The 18,462-nt window shown below is 36.3% G+C and overlaps 1 protein-coding gene across 9 annotated transcripts; it reads left to right on the plus strand.

The window, feature by feature from the left end:
- Positions 1–3,958: 3,958 nt before the first annotated feature.
- On the plus strand, positions 3,959–16,746 carry LOC107828656 (uncharacterized). 9 transcript variants are annotated; one of them, XM_075257195.1, is made up of 10 exons: positions 3,959–4,114; positions 5,960–6,130; positions 7,022–7,120; positions 9,429–9,818; positions 10,491–10,617; positions 11,098–11,392; positions 12,989–13,061; positions 15,774–15,864; positions 15,940–16,019; positions 16,297–16,746. In XM_075257195.1, exons 3-10 carry the CDS (start codon positions 7,037–7,039, stop codon positions 16,429–16,431), a joined length of 1,275 nt encoding a protein of 424 aa, XP_075113296.1. In that variant the 5' UTR covers positions 3,959–4,114; positions 5,960–6,130; positions 7,022–7,036; the 3' UTR covers positions 16,432–16,746. The 9 variants fall into 9 exon arrangements, with proteins under 9 accessions (XP_075113296.1, XP_016511494.1, XP_016511496.1 ...); XM_075257199.1 differs by lacking the exons at positions 3,959–4,114; positions 5,960–6,130 and adding exons at positions 6,759–6,936; positions 9,212–9,274; XM_016656008.2 differs by lacking the exon at positions 3,959–4,114 and having other exon boundaries at positions 4,468–6,130.
- Positions 16,747–18,462: the final 1,716 nt, after the last annotated feature.

Genomic DNA, 18,462 nt, shown 5'->3' on the forward strand with positions numbered 1-18,462 from the left:
GAGCTACCTGGATCAATAAACACATGCTTACCTCGAGATTTATTTATGAATACAGAAATTACCAGTGCATCGTTATGCGGTTGCATGATGCGTACAACATCTTCATTGTTGAAAGAGATGGTCCCCTCCGGTATGTAATCTCGGGTTCGTTTTTCTTTTGCAATGGATACATTAGTGCGCTTTAGCATTGGCCCCTGGGGAATGTCGATTCCACCAATGATCATGTTGATGACGTGCTGAGGTTCCTCTTGCTCGGTCTGTTTGTTGGAGTCCCTATTCCCGAAGTGATTTTTGGCTCGACCACTCAGAAATTCCCGAAGGTGCCTGATATTGAATAACCGAGCCGTGATTGCACAGATACTTACACATCAGGTGTGGGTCTCTTTGGGCAGGATCAGACTGCAATGACCGAGGCCACTTAGTATCTTTGATACGTCCAATGGCAGATACGATACCGGCAGCATCAACGCTAAAGTTGTATTCTGATAACCTCGGTGCCTCCCTAGCCCCGAGTGGCCTATCGAAACAGTTTTTGGTCATGAGTCCCCAGCTATTATGACCTAGATCATTTTTTTTTTCATTCCTCGCAGGGTTACGTCCGGATCTGCTGCCTCTTCGATCTCCAATATACAATTGATATCGATCTCTGTTTAGTCTTGGTTCATGATAGATGACTCTTTTAGACCTATCATTAGTTCTGATGGGATACACAGACCCAAAGGGGGCGCTGAGTTGATCATCCTCGACTCTAATTTTTGATTGGTACCTGTTATGAACGTCAGCCCAAGTTACCGCCGGGTACTCTATCAAATTCTGTTTCAACCACTATGAAGCCAAGGATCTTTGGGGTTTTTTTCCTTAAGTGAATGCTTGAATAACCCAATCGTCCGCAATCGGGGGCAGGATAATTCTTTCCATTTAAAACCTCAACATGAATTCCCTGAGCATTTTGTTATCTCTTTGTTTCAATTTAAAGAGCTCCGATTTTCTGGTCTCGACTTTGACGGCCCCGACATGAGCTTTTACGAAGCTATCTACAAGCATAGCTAATGAATCAATAGAATTAGGGGGCAGGTTGTGATACCATATCATTGCTCCTTTAGACAGGGTTTCTCTGAACTTTTTCAGCAGAAACCGACTCGATTTTGTCATCTTCTAAGTCATTTCCCTTGATGGCACACGTGTAGGAGGTCACATGTTCATTTGGATCTGTGGTCCCGTTATACTTTGGAATTTCGGAAATGCGGAACTTCTTTGGGATTGGTTTCGGAGCTGCGCTCGGAGGGAAAGGCTTTTGGATAAATTTATTGGAATCCAGGCTTTTCAATATCGGGGATGCTCCTGGGATTTCATCAACCCTAGAGTTATAGGTCTTCATTTTTTTGTCATTGGCTTCAATTTTCTTTTCTCCCGATTGCACCCGCTTTGTCATCTCCCCAAGCATCTTTATTATTTTGGGGTTGGTCCCTAGTTTAACTTCACCTGGCCTTTCTGTGGCTGGTTCATTTATGCGGGTGTTTTCCCTAGATGGTTCAGGCTCAACTCTGCTAGGGGCGCGACTTTGATCTGCAACTGGACTATCGCCGCCTGTTGAGCTTGTAACATTTCGAAGATCACTCGTAAATTGATCTCATCACCTTCGCCGTCGTGTGTACCCTGGGCATTGATCGGGCTCCCCCGCAAACGCTGTTTTCGGGGTTGATAGGCAAGTTTGCATCGGTGACCACATGTGAGTTGACATCGATTAGGTCTGCAACCGGAACTTTGTTAGGTTAACAGGAGGCACCTTGTTGCTGGGCACTACATTGTTGTTCTCGCTATGGTGGCCATACTCAGCATCAACGTTCAAATGAGCAGATTGAGAGTTCGACATTTTTAATTTGATTATATTTAGTAGTTTTTAATTTGTCTCACATTATTTATCACATAATTAAATTAATTTGTTGCAAATACTAAATGAAGTAAAATTGCTCTTTAAAAAATTACTCATTAATGTTAAAAAATGAGTTTGTTCACCATAAATACAATTTGACTACCGGTAAAATTTTACTTTCCAAATGCTATGTAAAAACTACTTCAAACGAACTCTTTAAATTTTGTATTAATATTCCAAATAATTGACTTTTTAAACCTATATTTAAGGTACAATTTTAAAGTCCTAAATTTTAGGTACCTAGTTTAAATATAACCAATTTTCAACGAATTTATAGGCGCTAAATATTAGGAAAATAATTAAATGACTATTTTATCAAGTGTAAACCTTATTTTTAAAGGGTAAAAAAGGCGACCGATATTTCACGAAGGGGTTTCATCCTTTTAACATAATATATAAATGTACAAATTTATTTTGCTTTTCTAAGTAATACAAATTTCAAATTGAACATTTACTGTGTTTTTTCGTAATTTAATACTTAAAAGTATCTTTTTAAAAGATTCGCCAAACACAATGAGTTTGCAAAAAACAGTACTCAAACGAATTGGCCAAACACAAATTGCTATTTTGCAAAAGTACTTTTTCGAATAAGTAATTTTTGACAATTTAGTCAAACGGACTCTAATCTTGATTAATCGGGCCATTAAATTTCTAATACGAGATAGCCAAAAGAAAGAAAAAGAACTCCTACCAAATATAGCCAGACGATACCAATATTCTGAATCCGCTAGTAATAAGTTCACTTATTGGAACACTTGTAGACATTGGAATCCTAAGCAATAACTTCTGGGACATAGGTGGAGTCGATTGAACTTGGAAGCGGTGCATCATTGCACTTACAATTTCTATGTAATTACAACTTTAGATTTGGTACAGATATATAACTTTTTAATATTTTCAATAACATATATATAATCCAAAGAAAAAGGAATGTATGTGCCTAGGGATGTCAAATAGGCAGGTTGGGCTGATTTTGGATGAGTTAAAATAGATTGAGTCAATAATTGGGCTGGTCAAATAACTCGCTCAAAAGTTACTTAGGCTAAGATGTATTGGGTCAAGATGCGCTAAAATTTGGGTTATAGCCCAACCCGTCCAACTCTTATCAAGTTTTACTTAATAGGGGGAAATGCACGATTAGTCACTAATAACACATGTATTTGCTTTTAAGCATTATTTAGAATGTCTTTAGTCTTTAGTCACTGCTTTAATAAACTTTAACTGCCCGGACGAAAATACCCTTCTGCTCATGTCCTTAACTTTTGAACTTAATTTCAGGACTTAAGAACTACATGTCCTTAACTTTTGAACTTGTAACTCTAAGTTCAGGACTTCAGGACTACATGTCCTTAATTTTAGGACTTCAGGACTACATGTTCTTAACTTTTGAACTTAACTTCAGGACTTCAGTACTACATGTCTTTAACTTTTCAACTTAACTTCAGGACTTCAGGACTACATGTCTTTAACTTTTCAACTTAACTTCAGGACTAGATGTCCTTAACTTTTGAACTTGTAACTGTAAGTTCAGGACCAAGTGTCCTTAACTTTTGAGCTTGTTAGTCTAAGTTCAAGACCTATTTTCCTTAACTTTTGGGCTTCTTAGCCTAAGTTCAGGACCTATTGTCCTTAACTTTTGAGCTCGTTAGTCTAAGTTCAGGACTTTAGGACCTATTGTCCTTAACTTTTGAACTTGTAACTGTAAGTTCAAGACCTATTATCCTTAACTTTTGAGCTTGTTAATCTAAGTTCAGGACCAAGTGTCCTTAACTTTTGAACTTGGAGCTCGAAGTTCATGACCAAGTATTCTTAACTTTTGAACTTGTAAATGTAAGTTCATGATCCATAACGTAGCAGAAAACCAAAAATACATCACATAAATCACAAACCGAAATACATCTACCGCCATAATTGCATACGATCAAAGATCACGACTAGTTTAATTAGCACACCACTGAAGCTCACAAACCAGAACCAACACAAATTAAAAAGAAGGAAAGAACAACGAAATGAAGAGGACGTGCCAAGAAACGAGCACCTCTGCTACTAGATCCACAACTTCTACTGAAAGCAAGGTGGAAACAGAAAGTACTAAAATCTTTGCTGGTCTTCTGACCGAGTAGAGAACCTAAACTATCTTCGTTAGAGGAGAGACATGCATTGTTGGAGATAGAAGAAATGGTAACACAGTCTTTTCATATTAATTTTAATAGACTAGTGGCTACTATTGCTAAGCATTAAAAATGTTGGATAAAAAGTAAATACCACTTTAAAAAGTGGCTATCCCACAAAATTTTTACTACTTAATATGTGTTGTTTTCTTATGAATTGTATTACTCAATAATTTTTTTTGTTAGGTTCATATATAATATATCAAACAAGAAAAAACTTAAGATATTTTAGCAAAGTTACTTATGGTCAATATGGGCTAAAAATCAATCCAACTTGGATTGGGTGAGTTCAACAAACGGAAAAGGTCCTAATATATCCATTTACTGTTGGATCAAAAGAACTCGCCGTCTTACTGTTCAAATACATATACCCCTAGCTTGAAGGACTTTTGGCACGCATTCAAAGCTGTCGATCCATTTGGTCTTAAATTAGACCCGATCCGCCCTCTTACTCGGTACCCAAAAGAGATTGAGTTCAGATAAGCATTTTAATTTATCGCTCTTTCTCTATTTCTCATTCATTAGAAAAGAACTTTAATGCATTTGGTATAATGGAGTAAAGCTTAAACCTTTTTGAAATGGTACTTCAGTGTCTTGATTTGAAGAATTGGAAAGCTTCATCTCCATTGGCGGGGTTCGAAGCTCATTTCCAAGTCTGGGTTCGAATGGGTCCTTTGGTTCAATGACTGATTGGGGATTTACATTATTGAAATTTGATTTTGTATTATTTGTTATGCTTAGGTCTAAATTATACTGCTGTTTGTTGGAAGAAGTTGATGGTAAAAGTCGAAACTCACCATTTATGACATATCGAAGCTTTGGGTTTGAATCAAAATCTAAAAAAGAAGTTGAAAAATATTGGTTAAATTTTCATTTATTATTACTGATTTGAGTCTTTAATTGTGAGTACAACACTAAAATATTGATTTGCTGAAGAAATTTGCAAACACCATTATAAGAATTTTGAGAAATTTGAAGAAGACAAAATGGGTCTCTCTGATTTCTTGACCCAATTTTATTCACATTCTACTAACATTCTTCTTCTTTCAAATTCTTCCGTCCTCGACCCAATTCTTGAGCTGGGCTACATTCACTGGAATGTAAAGAAAAAAAATCAATATTTTTTCTACAATCAAGAAGAAATTGAAGATTTTCTCTTCAGTCACAGCAATTTTTTTGCACGGATTTTTGAAAGGACTTAAATCAGATGAAGCAACTTTAATACTTACAATTGATTTGCCACATATTATGACAATTCCTACCTTCAAAGGAGAGATTGTGCTTCCTCCTAAGTAGAAGAAGTTACTATTCGGCTTATATAATTTTTCCTCAATTTGTATGAAATTATTGAAAGAATTAGAGGGTTTCTATCCAGTTGTTTGTATTTTAATGGTTTAACATATGAACTCAATCTATGATTCAAAAAGAAGTATAAAAATTGGGTCTTTGTTCTTGAAATTGTAATGTTGGATTTTGACGGTAATTGCTGTGTTTATTTGACTCATTAGTTGTGTGAGTTGTTGCAACATTTAATTTAAAGAACAATTTGTATTTTTTAACAATGGTGCATCAAGTTTAATTATTTTTTCAACATTTAATGAAACGAGTCATCTGCATTTGGCGGGTCAAATTTAATGGATCGGGTTCCGGGTAATAGGTGAGTCGGGTCTAATTTAAAATCAAATGGACCAACAACCTTGAATGCGTGCCAAGTGTCCGGTCCGTCAAATTAGAAGTATATATGTTTGAATACTAAGACGACATGAGGTTCTTTTGATCCAATAGTATAACGAAGCGTAATTTTAAATAATTTTTGATAGTAAAGGAATATATCATGACTTTTTCCATTCAATAGATGGAGGTCAATAACCAGCCAAACCTTGGGCGAGTTGGGCAGATCATTTGGAAGTGGGCCAAATTTTACAATCATAGATGTGCCTGAACCCAGGATCAAAAAATTAAATCAGCGATATCAACAAGTACCGAGAGTCTCCTGGAAACAACCTCTCTGCCCCTCGGAGTAGAGGTAAGGTCTGCGTACATATTACCCTTCACAGACCCCACTTGTGAGATTATACTGGGTGTTGTTGTTGTTGATATCAACAAGTAATTATCAAAAAATAAGGAATAACATAAATGAGTTACTAGATGTTATTATAATTGTAATATTTGGATCAGCTAGCACGTATTTTAACTAATTTCATGGGATACCTGTAACCTCCCACAAACACATATACTAACAACTTTTTCCACCAAGATTTGATGAGTTACTATCTTTACAAGATCAAATTATTAAATGCCAAATGATTATTATAACAAATTAAAATAGTACCTTAAAAAGGAGACAAATAATTACTGTTGGTAAGAAATTTTGTTGGTATATATATACATATAAAATTAGAAAAAGAAACATATATTAACATTTAAGTGATTTTATTTTGTGCCTCACACAACTTACACTAATTGTGTGAGATCTCTTTTTATCTCATATACTTGTGTATTCATATCTTATATATTTGTGTCCATAAAATTCCGGGACCCACATAATTGTAAGATAAAAAAAAAGGCCTCGCTAAGAAGTGTGAGACATAAAATAAAATTTTTCAACATTTAATAAAGCGGCAAGAAAAAACGATTTCAATACAGTGGTGGGCCAACAACACCCCCGTAAACGTATGTAACTTTGATTCTCAGTCTTATTCCAAACAAACAACCAGTCCGCTGTCTCAATCCATTCTTCTTAGTCTTCCTTACTCTTTCTTAGTACCCTTCATTTGGGAATTAGGGGTCTTATAGAATCTCCATAGATATCTTTAATCCTCTGTATGTAAAGTAAGTTGGCAAATTTTCTGTTCATTTTCTTGAATATTTTTACTTGGCTTTCTAAACAATCTCTTATTATTTTGTGCTTTTAAAGTAATAGTTATAAAGAATGGATGCACCTAGAGGAACAGAAGCAGCATCTACATCAATTTCAGATAATGGTCCTCCTCCTGCTTCTCCTATTACATCACAGGTTAGTGTAGTTTTACACTTTTACTGCTGTGGCTGCTCAGTATAGAGATTCTTTTTTTTTTTCCTCTCTCGTTTTTGTTCAGCTTCAGGTGGTGCTTTTAGTATCTGGATTCATATGTTACCATTGTGCATAAAAGCTTTCTTTTGTAATCAGTTATAGAGTATAAATAAATATGAGTGTGCTCAATATATGTACTCTCTCTGGATGTGTTTGGTATGAAGGAAATTCTGATTTCCCAATGTTTGGTTGGTTTAAATATTTTGGAAAATATTTTTCCCGTGAACTCATATTTTCCAAAACGTTTTCCAAACCTTCTCCCCCTATGCGCCCACCCCCACCCTCCACCTCCTTCCCTGACCCCGGGCATTGCCACCGCCAATCAGGTCCCTAGACCCCGACCTACCACCCTCCCGCCCTTACCCATTTCGTCTCATATTGGTTTGCCTAAATTATATATTTTCCAAAAATATTTTCTGCGACCTAACCAAACACAGGAAAACAAGTAAGAAAACCACTTATTTTCCAAGAAAATATTTTTCAAGGAAATACTTTTAAACGAAAACATTTCCTTCATACCAAATGCACCCTCTATCTCAAATTGTTTGGTACTCACTGTTCTGGAGACCACATCGTGTTTTATTAGACGACCATCTTTTAATAAATTTGATTATTTTTAAATGTAAAAAGTTGATTTCTAGCACTTTTTATGTAGTATCCAAACAAAAGAGCAGCTTGGTGCACAAAGGATCCCGAGTTACGCACCCCAAGGAGGTGTTATGTAGCCAGGCTACCCTGTAGGTCACCCCAAGGATTCCGTAAATGGATGATTTTACGGATCAAACCAGTGACCTGTAGGTCACACAGAGTCAATTTTATTGTTACTCTGAGGCTCCCATTCTATGTAGTTCCCAAATATGTAAATTTATTTAAAAAGGTGAGATGGATGTCCGAATTCAAACAAAAGATTAGATGAGTTGACTCTTCATATCCCTATGCCATTCTTTTCTTGGGATGATAGCTTTTTTAAAGCTTCAGGAAATGCAGGTCTCGGTTTCGAGAGGTAGTGCTTTCCTCATTTTATTTAGGTGCCTACTAATGTATGAAATATGTCCAACTTTTTGGATAATAATTTAATTCTGAAAAATGTTTGAGTTCTTGTTTATGGGGATTAAGATTGTCATTGCAATGGTATTCTATGCTATTTTAGTGATTTTACGTTACCTTATGGCATTTGATAGGGGTATAATTTTTGCTAGAGAAATCTCTAGTGACATTGGAAAGAAGTGCGATTGTAGAACGTAAGCCCTTTTGAAGGCTTTTTTTGTGCTAGGAAGATTATGTGAGAGTGTCCATGCGTAGATATTCTTTGAAGTACACAATGAAGGACATTTTTGCATTAGTTCTGTTTTTACCATTATCTGGCATCTAGATGAAGGATAGTTCTGGTCTGATGGTCAATGATAGATCTAAGAGACTTTTACTTAATAGTACTTTGGCTTTAAACATTGTATAAATTCTTGCAAAGTTCCGAAAAATTTCACAAAAGCCATGATCCAAAAAGTCCTTTCTTCTTCCAACTTTTCGATCTTCCCATTCATCCCCTGTGTGCCCTTCTTCCCCAGTTCTTCCCATTTTTTGGGTTCTATGAGGCCTTGAGCGTCAGTTAAAATGTTTTTTCTACTTTCAAGTGTTATCTGTCTTAAAATTTATGAAAATATTTTCCAAAGGAAAGTGTTTGTACATTACATAAGGAAGTAGGATGATAGTCCCTTTAACAATGCTTCATATAACTTGCTCCTACCACTTACAACTATCACCAAGCATAAAAACACTTCTATTGCTACTGCATGACGCTAACATTACTCTCAATTGGGTGCTTTAGCACCCATTACATTTGTAGTACTATGCTATTTATTTATATAGAGAAACTAATGATACACACAAATTTATTGTTGAGCACTCATCTCTCTTCGTGAACTTCAAACTAAAAGTAGTTGAGCACCCATAATTTAAATTTTTTGGATCTGCCACTGCATGACGCTAACATTACTCTCAACTAATCCTGAATATGATTTGTAAAAAATGTTGCAGGAAAAATAAAAATGCTTTACATTTGACAAACTGATGCCTCTAATCAGGAGAATATAACATTAGGTAGTTTCTGTCTCACCTGTCCTCCTGAAGATTACCATCAGCTATGTTACTTAGTGTGGAGAAATTAACAAGTGTGCAATTACATAAAGTTAAAAGTTCTGTGGCAATACTACCACATGTAACAAGAAATTCTTTATCTTTTGGGTACACGCAGGCTGATTTTCAGAAAACGGAGTCCTCGAATATGGTTGCCAGTTTGGGCCCAAGCATGAAACGAGCTGATCTTTCCCTTCAAATACCCCCAAAACATACTGGTTTTGGAACTGGAATTGGCAGAAAGTATTCACCCCATTCACCAGGTCCAAGAGGAGGTTTTCTGCGGGCTTTAAGCTTTAAGAAGAAAGTTTCTTCATCTGACGGTGAGAGAAACTCTCTCCTCAGTTCAGATCAAAAGGTAGCTCCAGGAAGCCCTCTTTCAGCAAACTTTATCTCCTCCAATTGGCAAAAATGTACCTCTCTACCTGTGACCCCTGCTTCAAATTCATCTCCATCAGTTTCCACGCCTATTTCTGCTAGGACACATGGCGAACAACAAAAGTCACATGTGAGTTTCTTCTGTTCATTAACAATTATGCACTTTTAATAGTTTCTAATAAATTCAACATTTTCAAACAACTTCGAAAGTTTGATATGTGGTGACACAGAAATAATAGCATTTTATATTCTACTGATTATACTATGCAACAATTTAGGCTATATGCTCAATGTTCTTGCATTTGATTTCGCTAATCAATCTCCTCTCCCCCCAAATAAAAAGAGTCAAATCTAACTTAATTTATGATGCAATTTTTATTTTTATTTTATATATATCTGGTCTGACAAACTTCAACAGGTAATCTAATATTTTGTATACAACATGCCAGTCACGTCAACCTGTTGATCCTTGTGTTAGTCATACTTTTCATACACGCTAAGACAGGAATTAATGCCACAGAAAAAGCAATAATATTTTGGAGGCCGGCCTCAATCTGCTGTATGTTCAAATATCTAATGGCTGAGAAGATCTCCTGTCATTATAAATGTTTAGGAACTCACTTTGAATTGTAATCTAGAGTTAGTCCTCTTTCCTTCCACTCGCTGGAACCTTCTACCAGTTATGAGGCCATTAACATATTAGATGTTTCCTACTTGTAATGATAATAGCTGTTACATCCAATGGTTTCTCTACTTTCCATGTACACTAACTCGAGTCTGTGACTTGTAATTCTGCTTGCAGTCATCACGGATTGGGGAATCCAAAGCTAGCATTTCAAGGTCTCTTTCTGTGCCTGGAAGAAATTTTGTCATTGTTAGATCAATGTCCTTTGCTACCCATGAAGAGCATGTTCCAGATGCTGGAGATGGTAAGTCAAATGTGTTTAAGCAGTGTGCCTGAATCATCAAAAAATAGCGTATCATGTTTAATCAAGTCAAACTAATTATGCAGCTGTATGATGTTAAACTTATCCATATTCTATTGTATTCATCACAAACGTTTAGTGAAACCTTCCAAGTAAATAAGTGATCACTGATACAGCCTTTTTGGCAGTTAAAAGATCAATAATGTAAAGCAACCATTTCTTCACAGACGTGTTACTATCTAATCCAATTCTGGTCTTTACTGGTTTATAAAATAATTTCTGTTATAAGCTGATTAATGAGTCCCATGCATCTGAATCTTCATTCTTCTCCTGAATCAATTGAAAAAAGTGTTTCAAAATTTTTAGTGACTTCCATTTCCTAGTGTATTCGAAAATTCTATAGTAAGCTGTTGAAAATGTTATGATTAATATTTGACTTTTCCTCTGCTTCGACGCTTCAAAAATTGATTAAAATGAACAAAGAAATTACTCCTGCTCCTGAGAATGAGGATAGGGAAATCCCTGAAGAGGAAGCAGTTTGTAGGATATGTCTGGATGCATGTGATGAAGGCAATACGTTCCAAATGGAGTGCAGCTGCAAAGGTGACCTAAGACTTGTTCATGAGGACTGTGCGATCAAGTGGTTTAGCATGAAAGGGAACAAAACTTGTGATGTTTGTCGGCAGGAAGTTTCTAATTTACCTGTGACTTTGCTTCGGGTCTCAAGCACTAATCAACGAGATAACATACAGGAGCACAACAACTCTAGAAGAATAAGGTGAACATCACTTGGAAAATATGATTTCTTTCACACAATTGTGTTACACATTCTAAATTTTTCTTAGTTTTTGCATTGATTGTGCACATTTGCCTTGCGAGATTTGAAGAAGTTCTATCTCCAGTTTCCGTTTGATCCTTCCAATTGGTGCTTCTTCAACATCTGTCTGCATTTAGTATTAAAAAGTAAATTGAACCCTTAGTTGTGAATAGTGGGAAGAAGCTCTAGTACTGGCTGATGGAGCAGTACTCTTGTGAGAATGCACGGGAGAAAAATCTATTTTTTTAACAATGATACAATGAGCATTATATATAATACATATTCTACTCCTACTACATATGGGACTAGGACATATTCTAAACCTATTACATATAGTACTAGAACTATTTACACATAACTATCTAACACTCCCCCTCAAGCTGGTGCATGCAAATCATATGTACTGAGCTTGTTACATATGAAAATATATGCAAGCTGATCATTCGACATACAAGGCCACTAGACTCCCCCTGAGCAACAAAATCAGGTGGTTGCTGATAAACAACAGTTGGTCGAAACGTCGCCAGAAAAAATTAAAAATATAGTGAGACTAAGCCGAATTCCACACTACAAAGTAGGTTCTAAAACACCACTAGAAAACAGAAACTTTTCAGGGAATTACTGTCACGTCTGAAATCACTGTTCATGCCGGAAAAGTGCACTGTTCATGCCGGAAAAAATAAAAATTGTCAAAATTTGACGCAATTTATATGGGTGGGCTTGGAATCACTGGACGAGTAAGTTGTCCCGAAGAAGTTTTGTCAAAAAATGGCCAGAATGGCTCACATGCGCCATAAAAGTTACTGTAGCTCGCAGGAAAATTCCAAAATTCTCGGAATCTGTAGGAAATTGTACTGGTGGACTCGAAATCACCCCAGTTTTAAAGAATTTTTGAAAATTCTGGCGGTGAGACACGCTTGCCGAAACCCTAGTTCCGTTGCCGCGTGGAGGCGCGTGAGGGACTTCTGCCGGAGCGATTGACTGGGGTTTTATCGCCTGACTTTTCCAAACAAGATGGTGTGTTGGTTTTCGCTCAACGCTTACCGATGAGGAGATAATGCAAATCAATCTTGAGTCGTCAACCGGAAAGACGCACGGTGACTGACTGTTCTGTTCCGATGGGACTGAGATTTCTGGGGTTTGGTCGCACAAGGGTTTCGAATTTGATGGTGGTACTGGTATAAGCACAGTACCACTGTAGCAGTGATGAACCTTGGGAACAAGACGAAGTTGCAGGAAAATTGCACGGCGATGAGATCTTTCTTCCCGGACATCGTTGGAATGACACACAACGATAATTTTCTCACTGAAGCTCTGATGCCATGTGAGAATGCACGGGAGAAAAATCTATTTTTTAACAATGATACAATGAGCCATATGTATAATACATATTTTACTCCTACTACATATGGGACTAGGACATATTCTACTCCTACTATATATAGGACAATTTATACATAACTATCTAACAACTCCGTACAATGTTGTTGAGCTAGTTTCTCAGTTACTGTGTCTGTTTTTGGAGTTTAATCAAAATTTGAATTTCTGTCATTGCAGTGCTTGGCAGGATTTTGTGGTGCTTGTTTTGATCAGCACAATATGCTATTTTTTCTTCCTTGAGCAATTACTGGTGAGTACTTTAGCTTCTAAATAGAATTTTAAAAATAAACTGGCTTGAGATTTCAACCCCCTCTTCCCCTAAAAAAAAAACACAACTGTTGGAACATAGAAAGGTAAATTTCCTGTGTATTTCGGAAATATTTATTTATCTGATCCTTGGATACCCCGATTTCCGGTTCAGCTGCTTGTTTATCCAGGACTTGGGTAGGAGTAATTGAATTGGGTCTTTCGGTAGTGTTATAGTACTAAGTGCCACCAGTTACGTTGACCAGGTTCTCATCTGAGCCACCATCCCGTTTCCTTCACCATAAAATCCAGAAAAGCAGGGAAACCATAATGTGGCCCCAGTGGAGGAACTAGGATTTGTTCGAGAGAACAAAGTAGGAGGAACTTATCAGAACAATGGTACAAACTAGCAGTTACTTGGGTAAAAGGCAACAACATGAAATGCTTTCTTGCCCTTTTTCCCTTTTTTTTATTGGGGGGGGGGGGGGAATTTGGTCCCTCTTAGTTCTGCTGTTGTGTATGTAACTGAGGAGGCAGAAGATACAGACTTCCTACCTATATACTAACCTGTAGGGGTGAAACTGATTTAAAAAAACGAAGATTGAACCCAAAGTTCGAACATCATAAGTCTGAGCAAGAGGAGAGGCAATCAAGGCCCTGCCTAGATGATTGCATAATATGCAGACACATATTCTCAAAAATGGAGATGATTGAATAAGTGAGAGAGAGCCTAGTAGTAAGGGAATCCTCCAGCTCCAACCATGAGGTTGGGCTTTCGAGTCACTGAGGGAGCAAAGTGGGTAAAGCCACTGTTTGTTTCCTATTGGATTGAGGTTTACCATATCCAAGAAAAAGAGAGGATTCTGAAGCACAGATGGCATGATCTCTATTATTAATTCCCCACTATAAGTACGTCTATCCACTAGACAAAACATTTTTACTTTGATTGAATATTGGGTTTTGAGCAATATCCATTTGATAATCATTTTTACATGACTATAAGCTCCCCAGTGAGCCTAGTTGGAAAGGATGTCCCTTTAGAACATAAGGCAGCCCTAGCCTCTGCTTGCATATTGGCGAAGCCAGGAATTTCTCCAAGGGTGTTCAAACTTGAAAGGAGTAAAAAAAATTTCGACAAAGGGTGTTCAATATATGTTATACACCTTTAAAACCTAATATTTTACCTATATATGCTATGTAATTTTCAAGACAAAGGGTAATCAATTGACCACCCTAACCAGAGTGTAGGTTCGCCCCTTCTACATCTTGTTATTACACTGTGCTATCTCATTTTGTCACGACTATGATGCTAGGTCCTCTGTCCTGAGAAATAATTGAGCTCGGATTTTGAATAGCTAGAAAATGAAAAATTACAGCAGAATATATTCTAGATGAGTAAAGAAAAGTGCAACTATATGGCATTTCTTTCATTTTTCCAAACTTGGTTGCATAATGTTGGAAAAGCTTAAGATGTCCAACAGTTCCTCTATCTTAGTGTTGGCCTATTCTTCCCTGGTGATGCATTCAAAAGCAATAATTTTTCTCCAACATATCGTCTCTGCATAATTGTGTTGTTGCCTCATAGTGATGGATCCAGGATTTTGGGTTCATGGGTGCTTAACTTTATTTGACGTAAAGTTACTACCAATCAAATCGTATAAGTGCGCAACTATTTAAACACGACAAAAAATTAATGAGAAACCCATAGTACTAATATTACAGATGCCATAAAACTGTGATGGATAACGCATTTGACAAGAAAGAAAATTAGTGTATTTTGCCGTTCTGGAGGAACTCTTAATTTTTTTTGAAGCAATGTTTCGTTTTCTTTCTTTGCTATAGCGAATTAGATGAAGTAGAAGGAAAAGAGGGGGAAAAAGGTTTAACAAAGTCAGAATCAAAAGAATTAAAAAAATAAATAGTATTGGGTCAAAAAAATCGCCAGTGAAAAGCAAAAAAGATGACCTAATAATTGGGATAAAAGAAAAAATAGTGCTTGATAATATAAGAAAAAAAAAGGGAGTAAAACAATCTTAATCTTGCTAGGAGTCAATTTCGATCTCTCAACCTTCAACTTTCATTACCCTCCAGCACCCATTCTAAACCAAAGCACCCACCAGGTTTTTTGTTACCTGGGTGCTTGTTGTTTAATTATATCTGTTTCCTTAAATTTTCTATGTAACTATACATACTCCGAGTCGAGGTTAATGGATGCTCGAGCACCCAATTTTTATATGAAAATCCGCCCATGTTGCCTCAGAAATTAGACCATCATGTTGTTCCTTTTATGTAACATTTCATTAGAGTTTAAACTACTAAACATAATAAAATTGAGCATAATTTTTCATCGCCCTCTTTCATTTGATTATTTGACTAAAAAATCCACCTTGCTTAGGAAGCAAAAAAAAGTCATAATGTTTTATCAAACAATAATTTGTAGAATTGATTACCTTGCCTTTCTCAATTAAAAACATTAGTGTGTGTGCACGCTTGCTGTCAGCTGCATTTTGATGTCAGCATTGGAATAGAATGCACATCCATCAGCTTTTATATCTTTTGCCAACTCTTAAGTAGAAAGGTGGAATTTGATGATGCCAACTACGTGTAATGTCATCCATCAACTTTTATATCTTTTTCCAACTCTTAAGTAGAAAGGTGGAATGTTATCTTTATATTTTGTTATTTGCGGAATTCATATTTTAAATCTCTCTTGAAGGTTCATGACATGAAAACTCAGGCGCTTGTGATTGCTGCACCATTTGCGTTTACACTAGGTCTTTTGGCATCTATTTTTGCTGTCATCCTAGGTACGTCTGAGCCCCTAAATTTTATTTATCAAATACTAGCCGACTTACGTTATAGAATTTTCATTTGAAATGCAGCTATTAGAGAGTACATATGGACATATGCCGCTCTAGAGTTTGCTCTTGTGGCCATTACTCTACATGTTTTCTACTCTATGGTAAGATGCACTCTCTATTATGCAGTTGATATTTGACAACTCTTGGATATTTTCTAGTCTGTCCATTGAAGATCTTGTGTCATCTTTAACCATAAAAAATTCTAGAGGAAAAAGTCTTAACCGTTAAAAGATGCACCAGATTCACAACTCATGCATGAATCCGCACCCCAACCAAACCCAGTGCGGAAAAGAAAAGGTCTAAGAAAACTGTACACACAGAACACTTTTGGCAGATATGAAATGAGGAGTAATGCCTGGAAATCTTGTCTTTTGGCAGCTTCAATTGCAGGCAGTCTATTCAGTAATGATAGCATCAGTATTGGGTTTTGGTGCTTCTATGAGTCTCAATGCAATGTACATTCGATACTATTCCTGGCGAGTCCAAATTTCTGAAAATTCTATCCCTGCATGAAATGAGTATGATGGTGAAATGATCAAGTTGTATAGGAAATATTGTATATGCTTCTTTTCCACCTTAAAGATGTATTTTCTTCGTATTATTTTCTCTTATTTCTTTTCCTCATCATCTTATGTGATGAGGTTGTTGATACCTCAAGAAATCTGGCAGTCAAATGTGTATAGCGATATAGGTAAGGTAGTTATCCCTTGTCTTTTTTCTGTCTCTAGTGCTAGAGAATAGAGCTCAATGTAAGGCTGGGACGGATATTATCAAATTCTTAAGCACTGGTTCTGCCCTGGTTGATCTGATCAGGCTTCTTATTTCAACTATCATTGTTGTTTTATTCCATTTTAGGCTTGGTGTTATTTACCAGGTACTGCAAACCATGTAATTTTTTGCCATTTTAAGAGCTAAAAAAGGACCCTCATTTGGGGTTTCATTATGTTAAGCTAGGGTTAGTGCGCAGAAATATAACCCGCCCAACTTGGAATATACTTACTAGTCTGGTAATTAAACAAATTATAGAAAACAAATGAAGTATTAAAAATGTTTTGAGTTGTGTTTGACCAAAAATGTAGATCGTTGATTAAACTAATTAAATGTAGGTAATAGAGGGGTTAAACTTAGTTAATAACAATAACTTCTAATCTATAACCGATTAATAAGAATAACATAGTGCGATACTAATAGTGGATCAAACGCAAGGAGCATTTAACGTTTTAAGACCATTAATGAGGAAGAAATAAGAAGCAATAAATGACATTAGAGTAAATAGTGAGAATGTTTAACCAATATTGAATGAGGTGGATGATTCCTTCTTCTGACAATGATTAATGATAGAAAAAGATTAGAATATTTGGACCTTTCTTGGATCTGGTGGAAAATGTGCGAAAAATAGAGGATTGAATCTCTTTAGAAAGGTAGTAATTGTATTCAATCTTAGAGATAAAGTCTACTTTTCATAAAGTGTTCTTATCAGAGAATATGATCTCTCTTTCTATTTGTAAGTGACATACCCCTGATTAACCCTAAAAGTACAAACAGAGGAAATATTCATCAAAAATCCTGTTTAGTCGACCTCGACCAAATTACCTTTAGTAATACCACTTCATGTTGAATATCCTTAGTCAGACGTTTGACATAGTTGTGATGCCAAGGTATACGTTAGCGTGACCATGGTTAAACGTTTTTTTTATTAAAACGCCTTAATCAAATATTCGTAGAAATGCTTTAGGCGCGAGTTTTGAATTGTTATTATGATTACATTTCTCTCAAATAAATCCAAAGTATGTGTTCGCGCAACTTTGACTAAACCTTTTTCTTAAATAAACTAAGTGTTAGGAATTGAGTATATGTACGCATAACTCATCTTGGGTTAATTTCTTAAATATGGATTATCAAGTGATTAGTAGCGGTAAAAGATAAGATAAACATAGGTCCTAAAATGGGTAATTAGACCCCAAGTATAAATTGCTAAGCAACCGTGCTAGAACCACGGAACCCGAGAATGCCTAACACCTTCTCCCGGGTTAACAGAATCCCTTACCTAGTTTTTCTTGTTTCGCAGACTTTAAACGAAGTTAAATTTTACTATATTTGGGATTTTAAAAATAAATAAATTAGTGACTTGGGACACCATAAATTATTCCAAGTGGCGACTGTGAAATTAAATAAATAATCCCATATCGAATAATGTCACTTTAATTGAAAAAAATTCCTTATATCCCCCTCGGGTAAAAAGGAGGTGTGGCAGCTCCGACGACTTTGCTGGGGACAAGAACCCAGAATCTCTGGTTCAGGGTTCAGAATTCGAGCTTGTTAATGTGATGTATACTTGGCTTATTGTTTGTTGATATTACTGTGTTTGTAGGCATAGTGTGCTAATTGCTGCTTATTTACCGCTTTGATATTATTTGAATTGTATTCAACTGTCTTCTTACGCCTCCCTTCTGAGTCTTCTAAAAGATAGTGCACACGTTCGCGTGGATTGCTTTTCTGTTAAAGGTCGTACCAAATAGAACGAGGATGGATCAGCCACTAGGC

This window comes from Nicotiana tabacum, chromosome 7 (genome assembly GCF_000715075.1).
Source record: "Nicotiana tabacum cultivar K326 chromosome 7, ASM71507v2, whole genome shotgun sequence".
NCBI classification, from domain to species: domain Eukaryota; kingdom Viridiplantae; phylum Streptophyta; class Magnoliopsida; order Solanales; family Solanaceae; genus Nicotiana; species Nicotiana tabacum.

Coding starts and splice junctions, on each gene's coding strand:
- LOC107828656 (XM_075257195.1), top strand. CDS start 7,037: ATGGATGCACCTAGAGGAACAGAAGCAGCATCTACATCAATTTCAGAT. Junction 7,121..9,428: donor CTTCTCCTATTACATCACAG/GTTAGTGTAGTT, acceptor GGGTACACGCAG/GCTGATTTTCAGAAAACGGA. Junction 13,062..15,773: donor TCTTCCTTGAGCAATTACTG/GTGAGTACTTTA, acceptor TCTCTCTTGAAG/GTTCATGACATGAAAACTCA.